Source organism: Octopus bimaculoides, chromosome 4 (genome assembly GCF_001194135.2).
Source record: "Octopus bimaculoides isolate UCB-OBI-ISO-001 chromosome 4, ASM119413v2, whole genome shotgun sequence".
Taxonomy (NCBI): Eukaryota; Metazoa; Mollusca; class Cephalopoda; order Octopoda; family Octopodidae; genus Octopus; species Octopus bimaculoides.
The window spans coordinates 40221521-40241520 of record NC_068984.1 but is presented as its reverse complement, the minus strand read 5'-3'; the positions used below and the strand labels follow the sequence as shown (position 1 = coordinate 40241520).

The window sequence follows — 20000 nt, the reverse complement described above, 5'->3', positions numbered from 1 at the left end:
TTCACTCATAAGGTATAAGTTGACCCATGGCTTCATTCAATAAAATTATATTTCTTCAAGAAGGCATACAGTAAGATTGAACCGAGGAATTTGTAGTTATGATGCAAACTTCTTAACCATTCATATTGTGCCTCTGTGTATGTGATATAATATAATGGATATATATATATATATATATATATATTTATATAATATGGGTAATACATACATAACATGCAATCATAGATAAAGGTTGGCATCAGGAACAACTGACTAAAGAAAATTTTGCCTGATCCAAACTCACATCTGACGCATGCAAACATGGAAAAGTTGATGTTAAAGCAATGATGATGATGATGATATTATATTATATCAGCTCTCTCCTATTCATCATACTCCCATAAGCCATCACAGATGAGGTCAAGATCAGCTGTCCATGAAAAATCATTTAGGCTGATGACCCAGCTCTTATAGCTGAATCTAAAGTAGAATTTTAAAAATTCCAGATATGAAAACAAAACCTAGAATCAAAGAACCTCACAGTGAACTTAGTAAATACTAAGATTGTTGAAAGCAGGAAAGACAATAGGACCTGGTATTATCAGTGAAGTGGCCTTACACAATATGCAAAAAAAGTGTAGGTAGGAATTCCATATGCTATACCCAGTGTAAGTTATGGAAGCACAAATGATGTGGAATAACAAGCAGGCTGACAAAGAAAATAGGTTTTGTATGTAGCAGCTGAACCAGAGAAACAGAAACTCAGAGCACGTCAGAAATAAATTCTCCAAAATGTCTGGATGGCTCACTAGAAGTAGTTGAAAGGATATGTTACCTAGGTGACACAATTAGACATGGAGGAGGTTGTTCCAAAACTATAGGAGCTATAAGTTAAGGGGACTGTCACCTCTTCTAGCAATAAAGGTCTTCTTCCTCAGAATAAATAGTAGATTGTATGATGCTTGTGTTTGAATTACAATGCTACATGAAAGTAAAATGTGGACTCAAAATGCAGAAGGCTAATTAAGTAATTACTTTTCAAAATAATGGCAATCTGTTGGATGAAAGTGATTGGCCATAATGGAAAATTACATAAATACACAGGTGAAGTGAATAAAATTTGAAAATTTTATAGTGTAAATTATCTATACTTGTAGAAACAAGTAAAGAAAAATACACAGAATGAGAAAGACCTTGTCACAAATAAGACATTGCATGTGATAAAAATAGGACATAATTGGAAATAAAAATTAAAATGAGGACATAGGAGAATACAGCAGGATAATATGGATCGAAAATCCTTCTTTTAATTTTAATTTTTAAGGTTTGCATTTTTCTAGTATCTACCACTTGATATCAAAATATAGTGTCCTTTAATGTCCGTACATACCACACTAGAGTAATGACATTTCACTTCTGGTCCTGAAGAGACCTTCTATCATACCCACATATTTCCATACATTTGTCGCTCTATTGGGATTTTTCAACACCACTTTCACGCTACCTCTATTCTAGGTTTGGGCCTACTTACTAATATTTTCTTTATATGCTAGGTGCACAACTAAAAGAGACCCTTAAGGTACATCTCTTAAAAATGTTCCTACATCTATGTGTTTGGGGGGAAATACTTATTGACTAAACTAAGGAAGATTCTACTTACACAAGTTTTTACATTAAGGGAAAATGAGGGTGTAAACCATATGCATATGTACATTCATACAGATAGATAGGCGGGTGGATGGATAGATACACAGATAAATGTACATATAGATATACATACATGTGGGAGTGTGTGTGTGCGTATATGTATGGATATGTGTGAATTAAAATGAGTTAAGAGAAATAATTGAAAGCACCTAAAACCATGAATATGGATAACCAAGGTACAGGAGGATTATACTGACTACAATCCACAATAAATTTAATTTATTGAAATTCCTTGAATTAGAGACAGAAAGTATAAACCTGATGAATAATAACTAGCTTCTCTTAAAGGGAACAGGAGATAATTTTAAGAAATTTAAAATATATCCTTGAGTTGATTAACATTTGAGGGAAAAGATAATGTTTCCTTTTATTCTTTTACTTTTACATATAGAGGATAACTATAGCATATGCTTTGTTCCTTTTTTATGACCACGCCAACATAGTACAGGTTACCTAACTTACAGATCCGTATTTTTGTATGTTTAACCCTATTGCATTCAAATTACTCTGTTAAATGTGGTGCCCATTTAATCACATTGCTTTAACTCAATCATGCATTATCTTGTAGCTTTGAGATTTTAAAAGTGTGACTTAATTTTTACAATGACATTGTAGGATAGGTGTCAGAGACCAGAACTGGCCAGTTTAAAAAAAATTAGCTGGTTTAGTACATTTTTGAAAAAGGATAAACAGAATAATTAGAATTGTAAATAGCTATGAAAAAAATCCTTCAAAGCAATCAATGGCATGAATTTGGATGATTAAGTTGCGGGAGGGTGATCATCATACATGGTGAATTCTTAGCTTACTGAAATGTCTATCTGAGTTAGAAACAGAAAACATAAATCCATTGGCAATTGTTTAGCAAATCTCAAGGAAAAAAATAATTTATCTCAAGAAATTATGAATAAATGGTCAATTTGATTACATGTACCCATAGCTGACTACTGCCTGAAAGATAAGGTTATCCTCTTCACAGATTATTAATCATTGCAAGGATTTGTTCTCAATTTTCTTGAAAACATCTTCCCATTCTGCTTGACAGTCACTAACAAGTATTACATTTACATACATGCATACACACACACACATATATACATGCTCATGCATGTGTGCCTGCATACACATAGACACATAACTGTGTGTGTGTGCATATGCCATTGTGCATGCGCTTATGTGTGCAGATTTTGTGTCTAGATAATTGTACATCATGATAATCTATTTCCCAAGATTAAGAATATATTTCTTGAAATAATGAAACTACCCACCAAGTGGTGATCAGTTTCATTGATTTCATAATGAAACGTAGGAAGGGGATTTGGAAAATGTGGCAATTCTTACAATGCTTTTGTGTTTTCTGAATGCATAAAACTATGTAAGTGAGACAGAACTGTCAGAGAACTAACACTAGACTACTGATACCTTTTACTGAACAATTATGACAGCCAACAACAATCAGTGCACATGTGTGTGCACATACACTATACATCTCATACATGTAAACACAAACTATTTAATATATGGTCACAATAACATCTTTCATTAAAATGTGAATTCAAATGCAGTAAAGTCATTTCTCCTCCATCTTCCTTTCAACGCACATGCGCGCACACACACACACAAATAAGAAATTATTACAACTTCGCAACCTAAAACCAAGAAAAAAATATTTTGCCTTTAAATGTTTTAACTGTACACACAGTATGAAAATAAGATTTTGTTTAACAAAGGAGGCTATTTTTGTTTAAATTTTTTCAAATCTAGTACAGAAAAAAATTATATTTAAAAATATAGTAAAATGGATGCATAGATTTTGCAACCAATGTTCTTTCCGAAAGTTAATTATTCCCAACAGGAAACCTTTCCTGCTTCTACATAAACTGATTGAAACAAGTAGAATATTGAACAGTGAGTCAAGCTGGAGCTCTTACCATCTTTTATTTGTGCCATGCCCCTACCCTCACACTCACCCACTCGACGTCTGGTGAAACTTACAGGCACATCTCCTCAAAATGTGTTTAACCCTTTAGTGTTCAAATTACTCTGTCATATGTAAAGCTTATTTATTCATATTGTTTTGAATTAATCATGTCTCATAGTTTTTAGATTTGGATGATGTTAATATCTACTTTTAGAATGGCATTGTCGGTTAGGTGTGAGAAGTTTGAACATAAAACAGGAAGCATGTTTTGGCCGGATATGGTCAGTTTAAATGCAAAATTATTAAAAGCATAAAATTAAATATGCTTTCTTAGAGAATAATAACAAATTTAAGATTTTTTTTTTTACTTATATCTAATATTGCATGAAATTCTAAATCCAGTTAGTACTTTGTGAAAATGTTTTTCCCCCATGAAAGTTCAGAGAACCACTGAAATCTGTCCATGGACCCAAGGATTTTCTAGACCTTAGGTTATAAGGACAGCTGGTTTTGTGTAATGAATATTGCCAAACACAACACTATATTTGGATTCATGACATTTTGATATCAAAAAGACTTTTTTCCTGCTACTACATATACTAAAACACTTTACAACAGTTGGATGTTCCTCCATTTCTAGCTTTAGAACAATTGTCTTTACAACTTCAAACGGGCCAACTTTACACAGCACTCTCACTCAATACATCAGCTTTTTTCATGACATTACTTCAACAATGCTGCATATTGCAGAGCTTCACACTCCCCAACACCAGCACCACTTAGAGAAACTATTTTATTGCCCATACCCTTGAATGTAAAACAACATCAACCACATAAGCCTCATACAGTTTTCCCAATCTCTCAGTCTGAAAATGCTACAGACCCAGCCTCCCTCCCTCAGATTAATAAATGAAAGTAAAAATCTCAACAATTCAGTTGCTATTAAATAGTAAAATAGAAATATACAAATCAGAAGATGATGAGATTTTAGCATTTGAAATGTGTTGTTATTCATTCAAATTGTAGTAGAAATTTTGCTTTAGTTATGCTGTTGTATCTAGTTTAGTACCTATTGGCTATACAGCTCACTGAATAATGTAGTTGTGTCTTATTGGACAGATTGGAAAATACAATTTATAATATCATATGTTTGGAAAAAAATGGAATCATCATGACTAAAATTCCTTGGTCATAGATCTACTCAATGAGAGCTAATCTGGAGTTAAACAACAACAAACAGCCTTAGCTTTCAAATTAGAAAGTATCACTGCAAAATGTCTAGGAAATATTCATAATGTCATCAATCTGTCTGGTAGTCTAGTACACAATGGCTATGACGAGCAGTAATTTAAATAAAATATGTAAATTTAACAAGTTATCTGTTATACATCACTCATTCATCAGATGACAGGGAAAGATTCTATCTTGAAATAACATACCACCAAACTAAATGTTAAACTTCAGGAAATACAGTATTCTAACAAGAAGTTATTATCTTTACAATGTCACCTTTATTGTTGTCAAGTATAATAGGGAAGCTAAATGATAGGGATGATACCGTGTGCATAATTTTCCAGTCAAGAAGTTGTGTATTATAACTATTTTAACAAGCTTTTGTTTGTTTTTTTTTCTATCAACAAATATTATTCAGGACATTAGACAAATATTGAAAAATTGGTTCTATAGAGAAGACAAGAATTACACAATGATAGTTTGCTACAGTATACTTCATCTATAACTAGAAACAAATTTCCATCAGAATACTAAAAGACAGAAATACTAAAATACAATGTACTGATACACTCAATGACATTAGAATTTAAAATAATAATAATAATAATTAATATCAATTTTGATTAAAATATAAAACCTGCATATATACAAGAAGTAAAATACCTTTTCATAAATTAATACATTATAACAATGATTAATTAAGTTGTAAAATCAAACAAGAAACTAGAATAACATTTGTGGTTAAACAAGAGTGAATCCTAAAACACAGGCTCTTTAGAAATGAATACTGATTTCTATAGCATCCCCTCAAAATGAAACAAAATTTTTACCAAATATCAATAAACTAGAATATTTACAATTATGTTCAGCTCGGTGAAGTCAACACACCTGTTACAATGTAGAAATTTCAATCATGTCTCATGTTGATAACTCCATCAATAATTTAATTTATTTGAAAAACCAAATAATGCTTTAAAAAGTCACTAAACTGAACTTCCATTTCTCTAAAATTAGTTAATCTGAATACAACATAATTGGTTACAATATAAAAATGTTCATGATTCAAAAATAAGATTCTATAGAATTTATGAAATTTAAAGTAGGCCTTCATTAGAAAATGTAGACAGATTTTTCAAATGGTATCTGCATAGTCAAGAATACTAGTGTGACAATTCTTTAAACTGCAATAATTAATTTCTATGATATTTATTAAATACACTGCTTTTGAACATATGAGAATTATTTTCAGTGAGTTCACCTATTCATACTCTCCACTCACTATGGTTCTACCTTAATCATATCAGAAAAAGAAGACACCATTATTTAAATCACTGATGTAGTTGTTAAGAAGATACCTACAATTGAATTAATGTATCAATTTCACAATCAGCTTACCTAGAATAATTTGAAATGCTGTTGATGAATTCAAACACAGCAAATTCAACAATTCCTACACACAATCAATACATGTGTGTATGTGTGCTCATGCGCGCATGCATACATGCATGTACAAGAAAAGTACAAACACTTTTACAGAAAATTTACATAAGTAAAACTATCAACCTTAAAGTAAGTGTTACCAACTTAAAATTTGAGTGATTCGACTTTCTTTTCACATTTCTCTTATTGTCAACTTTAAAACAGATTTAGTAAGTCAGGACAGACAAAGAAGCCAAGTATTGTAAGAGTAAATTTATTTCTGCCATTTTGAAGTAATTTCCAAACAAATGCAGCTGAAAGAGTAGCCATGAATATTTCCATGTAAAGATTACCTTGAATCTGGTTTATAATTCTTCTATCCAAGTTTGATGAAGTAAACTGAATTTCTCAGTTCTAATTCATTTGAATACCAGCTCAGAGATAAACCAAAACGCTTTTGAGTAAGACAAGAATGTCACGGTGACATTTAATAATGCTAATTACTTAATGATATGAGCTAATGAATACAATTAGTCAAGCAAAACTAAAGTTTAACTGACTAATTTCCACCATGCTTGAAATAAATAAATAAATGGTTTAGCAAATATTTTAATCAATTAATTACACACTTTGAGGAATATTTGAAAAAAATATATAACAGCTTTGTAATCTAATACAGAATTTTGGAAATAATATTTATTTCCCATAATAAGTTAAACAACATAATATAATACTTCCTACTGATTCAAGTAATAACAGGTGCCAAAAGTATGAAGAATGTGTACAAGTTCTGATAACCTTATAAATGTGTGGCTTAGAGGAGTTAAAAATTCCTCAAAGACATTGAAGCTGCTTTGTTTGATGAGGTAGATTACATTTCTTACCTCACTCTAATTGCTAAGATGATACGCACCTATCTAGAATATTAATCTACGATAAACTAGCAGCTGCTTTATAGTCAAAGTTATCTCTTATTTATTAACAGCTTTAGACCATTCAATCAATCATGATACCTTAGACTTCAATGATTTTGGCTAACAACTATATAAACATGTATCATCACCTGTATCTATAATTGTAATAGATTATCATTATGAGAATTTTGTACGAAAACATGTCTCAGTAGAAAGAATATTACTCTAGCCCAAGACATTCCTTGGAGAAAATTAATGATATCTATATATGACTAATATCTTTTTGTAAGAAAGATTAAACAAACCTATGCTTGTATAACTCACCTCAAAAGATTGTGTAAATGTGCCCACATGCGCGCACTCACACCACACACACACACACGCACTCACACACACACACACACAACTGCATGTAATTTTGTAAACAAAGCATATTTTCCACTGAGCTTACAAGTTCATGAAAATAAGCACAGAACTGTGCTGATAATGAGAAAATAATATCATACTGATAATGAGAAAATAATTAACAGGCAGAAATGTTGCTATCATTAGAAGTTGTTCAACTTCAGATATTTAAATATGGGGATTCTTATAGAGTAAAGATTTATGGATCATTTATAAAAATTAATATTCATACTCTACTTGGAAATTGTTATCTTAAAATTATTCCTATTTATGAAATAAATGACTAGTAAAAACAATCATAATTACATTTTTTAATATTCAGAAATATCATTGGCAATAGAGATAACTAATGCTACCAAACACTAGACTAGATGCTTACTGCTGTTAGTTTGGTTCCTAACTGTTCTGAGTTCAAATCGCACAAGGGTCGGTATTATACATACAATTAATGTGCTCAGCTGTCTATACTACTACAAGTAATGCGAGTTAACTAACTATATTAGCCAGCCAAAAAATTAATTCCGAGCAAAAGAAATCAATATTCAGAAATTCCATAACCATAGTCTCATAAGAAAGCAGTAAACATTTTCATGAAGAAAACAATGTTAAAATGTTTGCCATGATTTTAAGTTTTGTCAGGTTTTATTGATTTATTGAATGTAACCTGTAAAAAGTAGACATTTTTAATCTGTTGTATATTACATGTCTATGCTCAAGCAATTTCAGTGAAAATTCATTCAACTAAAGACACTTACATCTCAATGATCCAGACCATCTGGTTGTAAATCAGTACCTCTAGATTATACAGTTCACAGTAGTGAATGCAGTGGTATCACTATAACACAATATGCTACAAGACTTACTTTCACTAAATACTTTCTTTGTTTTTTTTTTTCAAAGGGCAAGTATAAAGGCAAGTAAAAATGATAAAATTATGTTTATCTGTGCTTTATTTTTTCTATAATATTGAAAACTTTAAGCATTTCTAATACAATATGTTGCAGTTTTACTCCAATTTACTGTTCTATTACATTTCAGATACCAAATATTTAATCATGCCTACTCTAAAAGAGGAACTGCTGTTTGCTAAAAACAGCAGTATTACAGGCATGGAGGAAACCATCATACAGACAATGTACAAGTATCTAAATCCTATATTCCTGCTGTGTGGCACAATTGGAAATATTATGTCATTAGTGATGATGCATAAAATGAGTGCTCGAGTCTGGTCTAGCTGTATTTATCTCAGTGTTCTGGCTATCGTTGATCTACTTATTCTCTATCTTGACTGTGGAAACAGGTGGTACAAACAGCTTACTAACATTGATCTCAACATAGTTATTATGACAAGCACAGATGCAATGTGCCAGGTTTATCTATTTTTCTACAATTTTATTTTCCATTTTTCTGCCTGGCTCGTGGTCGCTATCACAGGAGAATGTTTAATCTCTATAAAGTCTCCAATTTTTAAATATAAATCATGCACCAGAGAACATGCACGTGCTATCATTTTATTTATAACAGTCATGCTGATTGGAATTAACATTCATTATTTCTGGACCCATGCACTTGTTAGTAAACAAGGCACCAGCATCTTACAGAGTAAAGTATGCATCAATGTGGATGAATTTTCAGATGTCTTCAAAGATCAGATATGGCACTACCTTGACATCTTCATAAAAGATGTTATTCCACTCTTGGTAATATGTCTGCTAGTAACCATGATTGCTATGATTCTGCATGCAAACATAAGCAATGCAAAAGGTATGGAACCAGTGTTAAAGAAGTACTACATGGATATTGAATCTTTTCACGAAATGTGCTATATTGTTATAGTCATAGCTATTATCTACATTGTATGTACACTCCCTAAAGTAGGCCTGACAGTAATTCATCATTGTGTTGTTTACGGACTCCTGCCATATACACAAAATCTTGGTGCTAAACTTAAACTAGCTGATGCAATTTGTCAAATGTTCCAGTATGGATATCACAGCCTAAAATTATTCATATACATTTATTTCTGTAAACGTATCAACATCTGGACAAAGAAATCCACAAAAGTTTTCCTCACTCAAACATGCAGTGGTAACAAGGTCTCCAGATCCAGTACATTTTATTCGCAACAAAGCATGGAGAGACCTCTCAGTGAGCAACACTACTTCCAAGAAAGTAAGCCCATTCAAGTTCCTGATTCAAGTTTTTTTAAAGAAAAGCAAAAGGTCACTTTCTCAAAGCCAAGAGTATTTACACAGACACAAGTTTGAATTTATATTCTCACTCTCACACACACACACACACACACACACACACACACACTCTCTCTCTCTCGCTCTCTCACATAGAATTTGTAAACATTAAATTTCTATTATAAATGTTAAATGTTTAATGATACTCAATAAATATTTTCTTTCATGTTATTTTCTGTTTTGTTTTATTACTTGTTACATAACCTTTGCATACCTGTTTCAGCCCTTATTTTCACAAACAATATCACTCATCATTTGTACTAAATGAGAATATTAGCATTTCAGAAAGAGACTAGAAGAAAGAACGAAATAGTTACCAGCTAGGAGTAAATATAGTACATATTCCTTTTTATCTCATATAACTAACCATACATTCTCATCTAATAAATACAAATATTATCTTTGAATGGTCCTAGCCCATTAAAGAAAAAATATCATTCTTCAATAAATCCCATTCTTACTTTTTTACCAAGCACTGTAAAGTAAGAGATATACTCCTAATAATCTGAATATGAGACGAGCTTTCAAATCCAAGCTTACTTCATTTATTCCCATTTCATAATATACTTGAAAAAAAAGCATGAATATCCAACATTATCTTTTTTTCTTTTATATGTTTTTGATTTTGCATTTGAATTTTTTAAAAAAACAATATTTTTAATCCATAAATAAATGAAACTATCAAATTAGAAGAAAATCAAGGTATGTATTGGTACGATTCTGATTTACTTTCTCAGTATATCATTTTACATCCAAAAATTTAAAACTTTTGAAGTAAGACATCACCTCATAGGTACATTTGGAAAACTCTGTATAGATATGATCTATGTTCTTTGCAGGGTTTTAAGGAGTGTGGTTTAAGTTTAAAAGAACTTCAAATCTGGAAACCCAGACCCACATTAAACTAATTGAAAATCCTAAAGCAACTAAAATTTTGGTTGTGATATTATGCAATACAACTGAAATAAGGAAAGTGTCTTTCTTCAAAGAGTGAACAAAGAAGCTTCTGTAAATATAACAACGCTACAATGAATAGTAATAACTGTCTTGAAGTGATAAGTAGACTTCATAAGTTATAGAAGTCAAATTAATAAAGCAAGTCCAGTTCTTCAAATGAAACTAATGGAACATCTTATGACAAAACTTTCTTGAATAAAATCTAACAGGATTAGATACATTATTCCTTATGACATTAAAATCTACATTAAAAAAATTGGCAATATCTGATAATGAAGGAAGTGAATATAATATGATGAAGTGTAATTTGGCTCTGAAGTATATAAAGGATTCATGTATGTTAGACAGTAGAGAAATACATCCATCAAAATATGAATTAATAGAGAAATATATTAAAGATATATAATTCATCAAGAAGACTTCTTTGATGATGAAAAAAAATTATCATTCCATATAAAAGATACATTTGAAGAACAAATCACATGAAAATTGAAAAGCTATCTAACAGTAGAAGATGGATGATAAAACAGTGATAAGAAATGTGTGTGTAGTGTAAATTAAATGTTGCATATCAGCCATTATATTTACAGGAGAAACAAGTGTACTGTTTTGGAAATGGAATGAGAAAGTAAAATAGAACTGCTCTGTGGTTAAAATGCCAGAAAAGTGACCATATGATCACAGGTTCAAATTTTACTACATTTTAATATGTCCCTGAACAAGACACACAACTTTAGTTGTTGTCGTTCACCTAGGTAACAATTTCCCCTACCTAATTTATGGTTGAAAAGTTACACTTTGCTAAAAAAGAAAACCTATTTATCAAGTAGAACCATACTTGTCTAAAACAAATTATGTGTAAGACAACAAACTGAACACAAGATGTATAGGGAAAATTATAATAAATTGACAATGATTTTAGGGCCAAGTATAACTAGAGAATGGGGTAATCTGCCTGAGACACCTCTGGTTCTGTGATACAAAACCAACTGCTTTGAAGTGTTTTCATTTATATAAAAAAAACCTTCCATCATTTTATGTCAGAAGATTTATGTTCCAAATGTTGGTTTAATAATAAAAAGGTTAGCTATTTTACTAAATCCCTCAAAATTCTTGATTAATTTCAAAGTTAATTCAAAGACATAAGCAGTGCATTTTCATTTTAGTAATACAGAGGTTAAATTAAATCTTAGAAAAACCTTTGCAGAGAAGCTGGACAGTAATAAACATAACTGTAAATAAATTTTTTATAGACTTATTAACTATGGGAGAATACCAATCAATTAGGCTTAAAGCTATCTATCTATGCAAGTAATGGTGTGGTATTCCTAACAAAGTAGGTGTTGTAAAAGCAAAAATCTTTAGGGCAACTCAAAAATAAGAAAATATTTAACCACCAGTGTAATCAATGTTTACTCTTAATTGGATATTAAAGTTTTTAATGAACACTCATTAAAAATAACATTCCAACAATACACTATACAATTAGTCCATCACTGAATTTTAGAGCAAATTAAGTTTTCAACAGCACAATGTGTACTATCTTATAAATTTCAAGTCCCATCACAGACAGAATATTTAAGTAATAATACTTTATGGAATGTTTATGGAATAAAGGCTATAGAGGTTAGACGATGTACAACTGTTTATAAGATTTATAACAACATTTCCCAGATTAGAGGACAATGAGAAATGTATAAAACATAATTGTCAGGCCAGACTTGTGGAAATAGCAACCAACAAAACAGAACATTAATTTAGAAGAATCAATACCAAAAGGAAAAAAATATAGAAAGATATACAGTATAATACAGATAGGAAAGTGAAAAATACAACTTCAATGCCAGACTATTCTAATTGCTTCAGAAAACAAATCAAGCTTGTAAAAATTTAAGCAATCATGTTATTTTAGTTTTAAACATAAATGCATATGACAAAAATATATAATGGTTTGCAAGTACTTTCTAATAGTTTATTATGGTTAAAAGGATAGGACTACAACCATAACCTTCACAGGACCTCAGAGACTGTAGCAATTGATGTAACTGATGTTCATATTATAAGTCTGAAAGTTCATGTCTGTATGAGAAACATGGTGGAGGAAGGAGAGAATTCTAGGGAGTTGACATTCTGGTAAGAAAGGATTAAGATTAGTGGTCAGTGTAGAACCAGATGAGGGGGGAAAAAAAGAAAGGGTGGTGATAGCAGGAGAGGTAGGTATGTTGAGTGGGCTAGTATAGAGTGTGGAGATATGCAATTGCTTAGTTCTGAGGGGCAGAGGCTATTATAGTTGTGATAGAAAAAGCCACATAAGGAAAGCATTTCTGTGATTTAAATGTTGGACTGTATATGGAGAGCAACTCCTTATTAATAGGTAGTATACCATCTTTTTGATGCAGTTTAGGATGTTCATGTGTGTACCAGCAGTACTGTCCTAATGTGGGAATAATTTTTTCCTTTCTGAATCTTGAGACACACCAACATGATGGTCACCTAGAGGTTAGTCGGTGCACATTGAGATGGTGCAATCTGTGAAGAACTTTCCAGTCTAAGAAACAAGAGATGGAAGGAGCCTATAGGTGAACAGAAGAGCAGGAGATCCTTAAAGTTGGGACAGTTAAATACTTTGCCAAAAAAACATTGTTTTCATAAAATTTCTCAAGACTAACAGACCAAAAATGAGTGACATATCAAAGCAGGTCTCTAGTCAATCTAGCTTTCCAGAAGCCATACTAGTGATCCTTTGAGGAGGAAGACAGACTCAAAGCATTACAGAAATTCATTGTTAAAAGTGGTTTTCATCATATTGGAAATGTTGGACTGAGAGTGATAGGTTAATAGACAACAGGGTTATAGAAATTGAACTTCCTGGAAACTGAATACACTATGGGAAACCCTTAAATTCAATGCATTAGATACAGCTGCTTTTGTAAACATTTACTTGCTAGCTATTAAATGTTGATTTCAAAAGATCATTAAGTGTTAATTTTAAATCTTCTGATTAATGAGCATAAAAATGGAGAGGGATGGGCTATTCAAGGTTTGAAATGCTCATATCATGACAATGTCTCTATGATGCCATCAGGAGTTGAAGGCCCAAGGCAAGGCAAAAATGGATAAATGCTTGTTTTTTAATATGATTTTTAATAATTTGCATACAAATATTATTTCATTTTTTTTTTTTTTTAATCTTCCAATATTTATGATGTCACATTACATTTTGGACAAGATTAGCAGCATAAAGACTGAATAATTGGCATATCAAATGATAAATTGGAACATATAATTTAAAGCTAAAACAATTTGGTATAGCCAGTGGAACATTAAAAGCACCATTCAACCGTGATCGTTGCCAGGGATGCTGACTGGCTCCTACGCCAGTGGTATGTAAAAAAGCACCATTCAAGCATGGTCGTTGCCAGTACCGCCTGACTGGCCCTCATGCCAGAGGCATGTAAAAGCACCTACTACACTCTTGGAGTGGTTGGCATTAGGAAGGGCATCCAGCTGTAGAAACTTGCCAGATCAGACTGAAGACTGGTGCAGACTTCTGGTTCGCCAACCCTCAGTCAAACCGTTCAACCCATGTCAGCATGGAAAGCAGACATTAAACGATGATGATGATGAGGATAATGAAATTCAAAGTAGATTTCAACACTACGAGAAAATTGTTTTCTCTTTAACTGACATAATAATGAAGATTTAATCCCAATTAAACACATCTTTCTATGTTAGCATGTGTAAGATTCACATGTTTTTTTTTATATATATTTGTTTAACATGATAATTTCTAATGCTAACAATATAACTGTATAATAGGCATGGAGTTTATTGTAATTCTGATAACAAGATCATTGTCATTCTGACAACATTCTCTTTTTCTTTATCATAGGGATAGAGATAGAGAGAGAGAGAATACAACAATCTTGTAATTAATCATCTCAAGCAAAGGTAACTTCTACAAAAGAATATAACATTTTAGTATTTAGCACATAAAAAGTATTTTTATAGGTCATTTAATCTGCATTTAATGTCCTTTGCTGAGTTCATTTATTTCACATCTGCAAACCAACAGAAAGCTTTAGATTTCTCGCATATTTTAGTTCTAAATGCTATAAACTACTTACATGTTCTTTGACATTTACTATTCATACAAATGTCCAACTAGAAATATAATAGTTACAGTTCCTTTAAAACATCGAAGACATAGACTCTACTTTAAGTCTGTCTTACATAGTTATTACTAACACATTCTTTGCAAACTACCATTGGTTGGTCTGTAATAATTTAATTCATTGTGTTGTTTCTTCTGAAATACATCATACTGGCTCTCTTATAATGGTGCTAACATGCCAGTAACCAGAGATAACACTCCTGTCTATAATCTGATTAACTAATTGTATGAATGCATCTACTCCTGTCTAACCCTGAAGCTTTTAGCAATTTCCTAAAATTAATTGAGAGCCTGCACATTTGCAATCTTTTCTTTTCAACCTACTGTAAGCATCCACCATTTTCATTGTATCTGTATGTAATAAACTGAACTGAATAGAATATATAGTGAGAACGTTATAATCTGTATGGGAAATTTTATAATATAATTGAGAAATTTGAATACTGCATATGCTTAAGGACTATGAGTCAGCTTACTTCTTTCCATAAACAAATAGATAAAAACATAATTGAAGATAGAAAAATAAAAGTAAAATAAAAACAACAAAAAATTTCCAATTGTGATGTCAGCTGAACTAAAAATATTTGCATAACAACATATCTCTTGATTATAAAATGAGGTATTTAGACTATACATAAGGATAGGCAAAATTCAGTGTTAAGAAATTTATTATTTTACAAAAAGAATATATTTTGAGAATAATGATTGTAACTTAAGCATTCATTGCCATCATTAAAGATGCCTTGTTTCTGTGTAAAAGGTCCCTCCCTACCCAGAGAGACAAGTTTTCTTTTCTGCATGACATAAACATCTGTTATTATTGTTATATTTTTCTGACTTAAAATTTTTTTACATGACTTCATCCAAGAAGTAGAGGGAGAAGTAATGTCTATGACCTTACTCAGGTCTACTAAGACTGGCGGGAGAAAAAGGAGAAAACTGACCACAGACTAGAGACCTGAACCATACTGGATACTACTAAAGATCAGGTAGTGGCACATAAACCACCACTCTACCTGGCTCCAATTTTATGCTTATCTTTGATTATTTTTACTTTAATTTTGGTGAAAATAATCATTTCTTAATTGCAAGAATTAGGGAAAGGTGGCTCTAGTGCTTTCAGTAATCATTTTAGAAATTTAGTATCATTTTTAAGTTGAAATGATAATCACTGATATCACTTCCATTTTCATTAAGTGAAACAAAAACCATTGTTGAAAAATATCTCATAAAACTAAAATGAACATCAAAACAAACAATCTATTGCCAGTGTATGAATTTCATAAAATCAGAAATTTAAAAACAGCAAATATTAAGAATAACTGAAGTTTTCTTAAATTTGGAACTACCCAAGTCAGAAGTCACTAGTTTAAATAAAATAAAGAATATCAAAGCCACAGTAGTATTCTTAAGTTACTAACAGAAGTTGCATGATAGAACTAATACCTAAAAGACATGGTGAGTTTAGAGTTATAAGTAATTTTGATTTGATATTGCAATCAGTGAACAATAATGTCATTGTTTAACCCTTTAGCAATCACATTTTTTTCATTGTTTTTAGTTAATTATGCATTATCTTGTAGATTCAAAATTTGTGTATTGGCATATTTCTAGAATGACATTATAGGGTAGATGTTAGCGGTTTGATCTGGTCAGTTTGTACATAAAACAGATAGAATATTTGGTCAGATATGGCCGGATTAAATGCTAAAGGGTTAATATTTTTCAATGGACCCGTCAATGGTTAACTATGTTTTTGACAATGAGTGATAAAAGAACTTCTGTAACTCATTCAAACAGCTATAGCATTTTGCTGTTGTTTACATCCTTTGTCAATGCATAATTGCAAAATATATAACCATACACACACACATAACAGGTTTCCATGCAATTCCTGTCTATCAAATTCCACTTAAAGACTATGTTAAAGGCCTCTTGTCTGAGGTGCTGTATAGTGGGATTGAACCTGTAACTACATGGTTGCAAAGTAAAGATGAGTCAATGAAAGTTTGAGAATAGAATAACAAAATCCTGGAAAGAGTGAAAAATTGAAGACATTAAATACATACAGAAATATATAGCTTAACGACTGTTTATACATATTATATAATGTATAATGCTTTCTAAAGTAAAAGGTAAAAAATCTTTTAATGATATTACTCTGCCCAACCCATGTTAGTAAAAAAAATGGAAAAATAGACATGATGACAATGATGATGATGATAACAAATTACAACAGATATCTAAATTCATAATCAAGATTTAAATTATCCATATTGTAATTAATATTCATTGGGATATGGTTGTTGTTTCAATTCATCCAACATGCAACCACTGAACATGAAGAATGAAGAATATAGGGATAGAACTTTCATGTTTGGTGATTGTTTAGTTGGTTGGTGGTTTATATACACACACACACAAACATACATCTATAACAAATAACAGAAACATCTTTCTCAAATTAAACCCCAATGTCTTGAAAAGACAAGTGCAATGATATGCTATGGATCTTGGAAAAGACGGAATAATCATTTATGGAGTACCTTTAATCACATGTACATTTGATTAAGAATGACATGGAGTTAAATATTGACTAAAAATTCAATGAACACTAAACTGCACAGTACATAGATAAATCAACAAAAACCTTGTTACTGGCAAAACAGTATCTTCAAGATAGTATGTTAGCACTTGTTTTCTATTATAATGAAGGTACTGGAAAGTTCTCACTTTATACATTTAGTAAGTAATGTACAGAATAATAGCTGAAAGAAATTTCTACTTCTAAAAAAATATACAATAATAATATGATTAAATGTTTCTTCCAAACATCAGCACTCTCTAATCTAACAATGCTTTTGATAAATTAAGGAAAATGGAGCAATTTTATTAAACACAAGATGCTGACATTGAAAACTATAGAAAGAGCAACAGCAATTGAAAAAAGAGTTTGTAGTTTTTCAATATTTCTAATGTTTGGAGTTTACAAAGCTTACGCCATTAGTGATATTGAATATCGGTCGATATTCAAATTTTCAATTATAGAACTTTGAACTAACGGAGAATTTATTATATTTAGCAGTGGAAACAGAAGAAATATAGCTTTTATCATAAAGATATAAAAGATTGGAAGTCTTTCTGTTGATTCGTGCAATTTACATGATGTAAGCGAAATAACTGCAATAAAGTTTTAATATTTCAATGAATTATTCTAAATGTGTATTTTTTTCTAATTTCATAAAAGCTGTAAAACTAGATATTATGTTTAGTTTTGTAAAATTGAAATAAATAAAAGAATTCACAAAAATTCAAGTTAAACTTTTTGCAAAAAACCTTCCAAATAAACAATTTTCATAGAATTTTCACTTTGAAATTTTTAGAATTTTCATTTGGAAGAGAAAAGTAGAAAAATGGAAGTAAACTTACATTCATCTCTGAAACGAGGCTCTGCATTTGGTCCTACACGAGCAAAAGTTCGAATAATTTCCATGTGTACAGTATGTTGATCTCGGTATACAGGGTCATCTAAGAATGTTTGTAGCTGCATGTAAACCCTATCCAACATCTAAAAAAAAAAAAATGGAAACATACAAATAGTATTTAATTAAGCCTATCATGATTAAGCACTTACAATTTAGAAAATAATGAAACTTGCAAATTAAATATTTCATGACCTTGTCAAAATATTAAACATACATTTTTCTATATATTTGTTCTTGAAACTAAAGATTCCATTAAAAAATGTTAGGAATTTTAATTACTTTCTTCTAATCAATTTTGAATATTAATTAAATGATTCATAATCATTTCAGATGAAATGTGATTGATGATTTAAAGAGGTTTTGCTCATTTTCGAAATTCAATCATTTGCAATTAGCAATATTCAACAAGAATATTGTTATATCTAAGATCAGATTTCCTACTTGAAATCTGAATAATTGTCATGAGACTTTACTACAATCAGTATCAAGACAAAAACAAAAGAAGAAAAGAACAGATGACAATGAAAGTGCAACAAAATGAAATATCTGTAAAAGAAAAACATTCAAAAGATAATTCAGATATTAAAGTGACAAGTTCTACAGCCAGCAGTAAATCCAACAGCTTTTCTTAGAAAAAGAATATTACAACTAACATCAGATAACACAGCAAAAAGACTTAAAAATAACTATTTTCAATATTGTTAAGATATTCTTTTTGAAATATCATTGAAAAGTGTCAGAACTTGAAGAAGCATTAGAGTTGCAATCTAAAAGTTTTAAATAATGAAATAACTGCTAATACTTTAAAATAAATATTAACCATAAGAAGAAATATAAGACAGAAAAGAGAAACAGGCCCATAGATGGGACTCAAACTACATATCTAACACTTGCTGATTACATGACAAAGTGTTCTTCATTTCATCACAAATTAGATATTATAATTGTTTCCACAATTCAAACTAACCTATTTTACCTCTACAATATAATTTGTAACAGGATAGGTTATTCAATATATGTCCAACATAGTGAAGGAGTTCAATTATTCTAATGAGAAATAACCCTATGATTCAAATTAGCTGCTAAGATTTTAATATAAATGACATTAAGCATTATAACATCATAATGTTTCAAATTGTCTTCATGGTAACTCATGAGGCATTTTCTGTGAAATCACTTTTAAAAAGGCAGATGAGGAATTATTTACATTATTTACATTTGTCGGATATTTGTCCTCATCTTGTTTGTTGTTAACACAATGTTTCGGCTGATGTACCCTCCAGCCTTCATCAGGTGTCTTGGAGAAATTTCGAACCTGGGTTCTCATTTCTAAAGTATTTTTCAATGTTATCATTATTGCTTATTATTATAATTATTCAGGTCACTGCCTGGAATCGAACTCAGAATCTTGGGATTAGTAGCCCATGCTCTTAACCACTATGCCATATGCCTGTGGGCAATTATGGAGTGAATTTTAGGTCTTATAAATCTAATATTTTCCTATCCTTCCTTAATACTGGTTCCCATATGCTACTCATATCTCAGTCTGCTTAGGAG

The 20000-nt window shown here is 30.9% G+C and overlaps 2 protein-coding genes across 4 annotated transcripts in view; one reads left to right on the top strand and one right to left on the bottom strand.

Annotated features, from left to right (window-relative positions):
* The window catches only part of LOC106880461 (uncharacterized), a 48951-nt gene extending 38953 nt beyond the window's left edge, over positions 1–9998 (top strand). The window contains exon 2 of the mRNA XM_052967019.1: positions 8617–9998. Coding sequence (XP_052822979.1) covers positions 8617–9845 — 1229 coding nt within the window. The 3' untranslated portion in view covers positions 9846–9998. The remainder of the gene's footprint in view (positions 1–8616) is intronic.
* Positions 1–20000, bottom strand: part of LOC106880460 (RAB11-binding protein RELCH homolog) — a 239119-nt gene that overhangs the window by 79298 nt on the left and 139821 nt on the right. For all 3 annotated transcript variants that reach the window (XM_052967015.1, XM_052967016.1, XM_052967018.1), the window contains one exon: positions 18388–18526. In XM_052967015.1, the coding sequence (XP_052822975.1) occupies positions 18388–18526 (139 nt within the window). The remainder of the gene's footprint in view (positions 1–18387; positions 18527–20000) is intronic.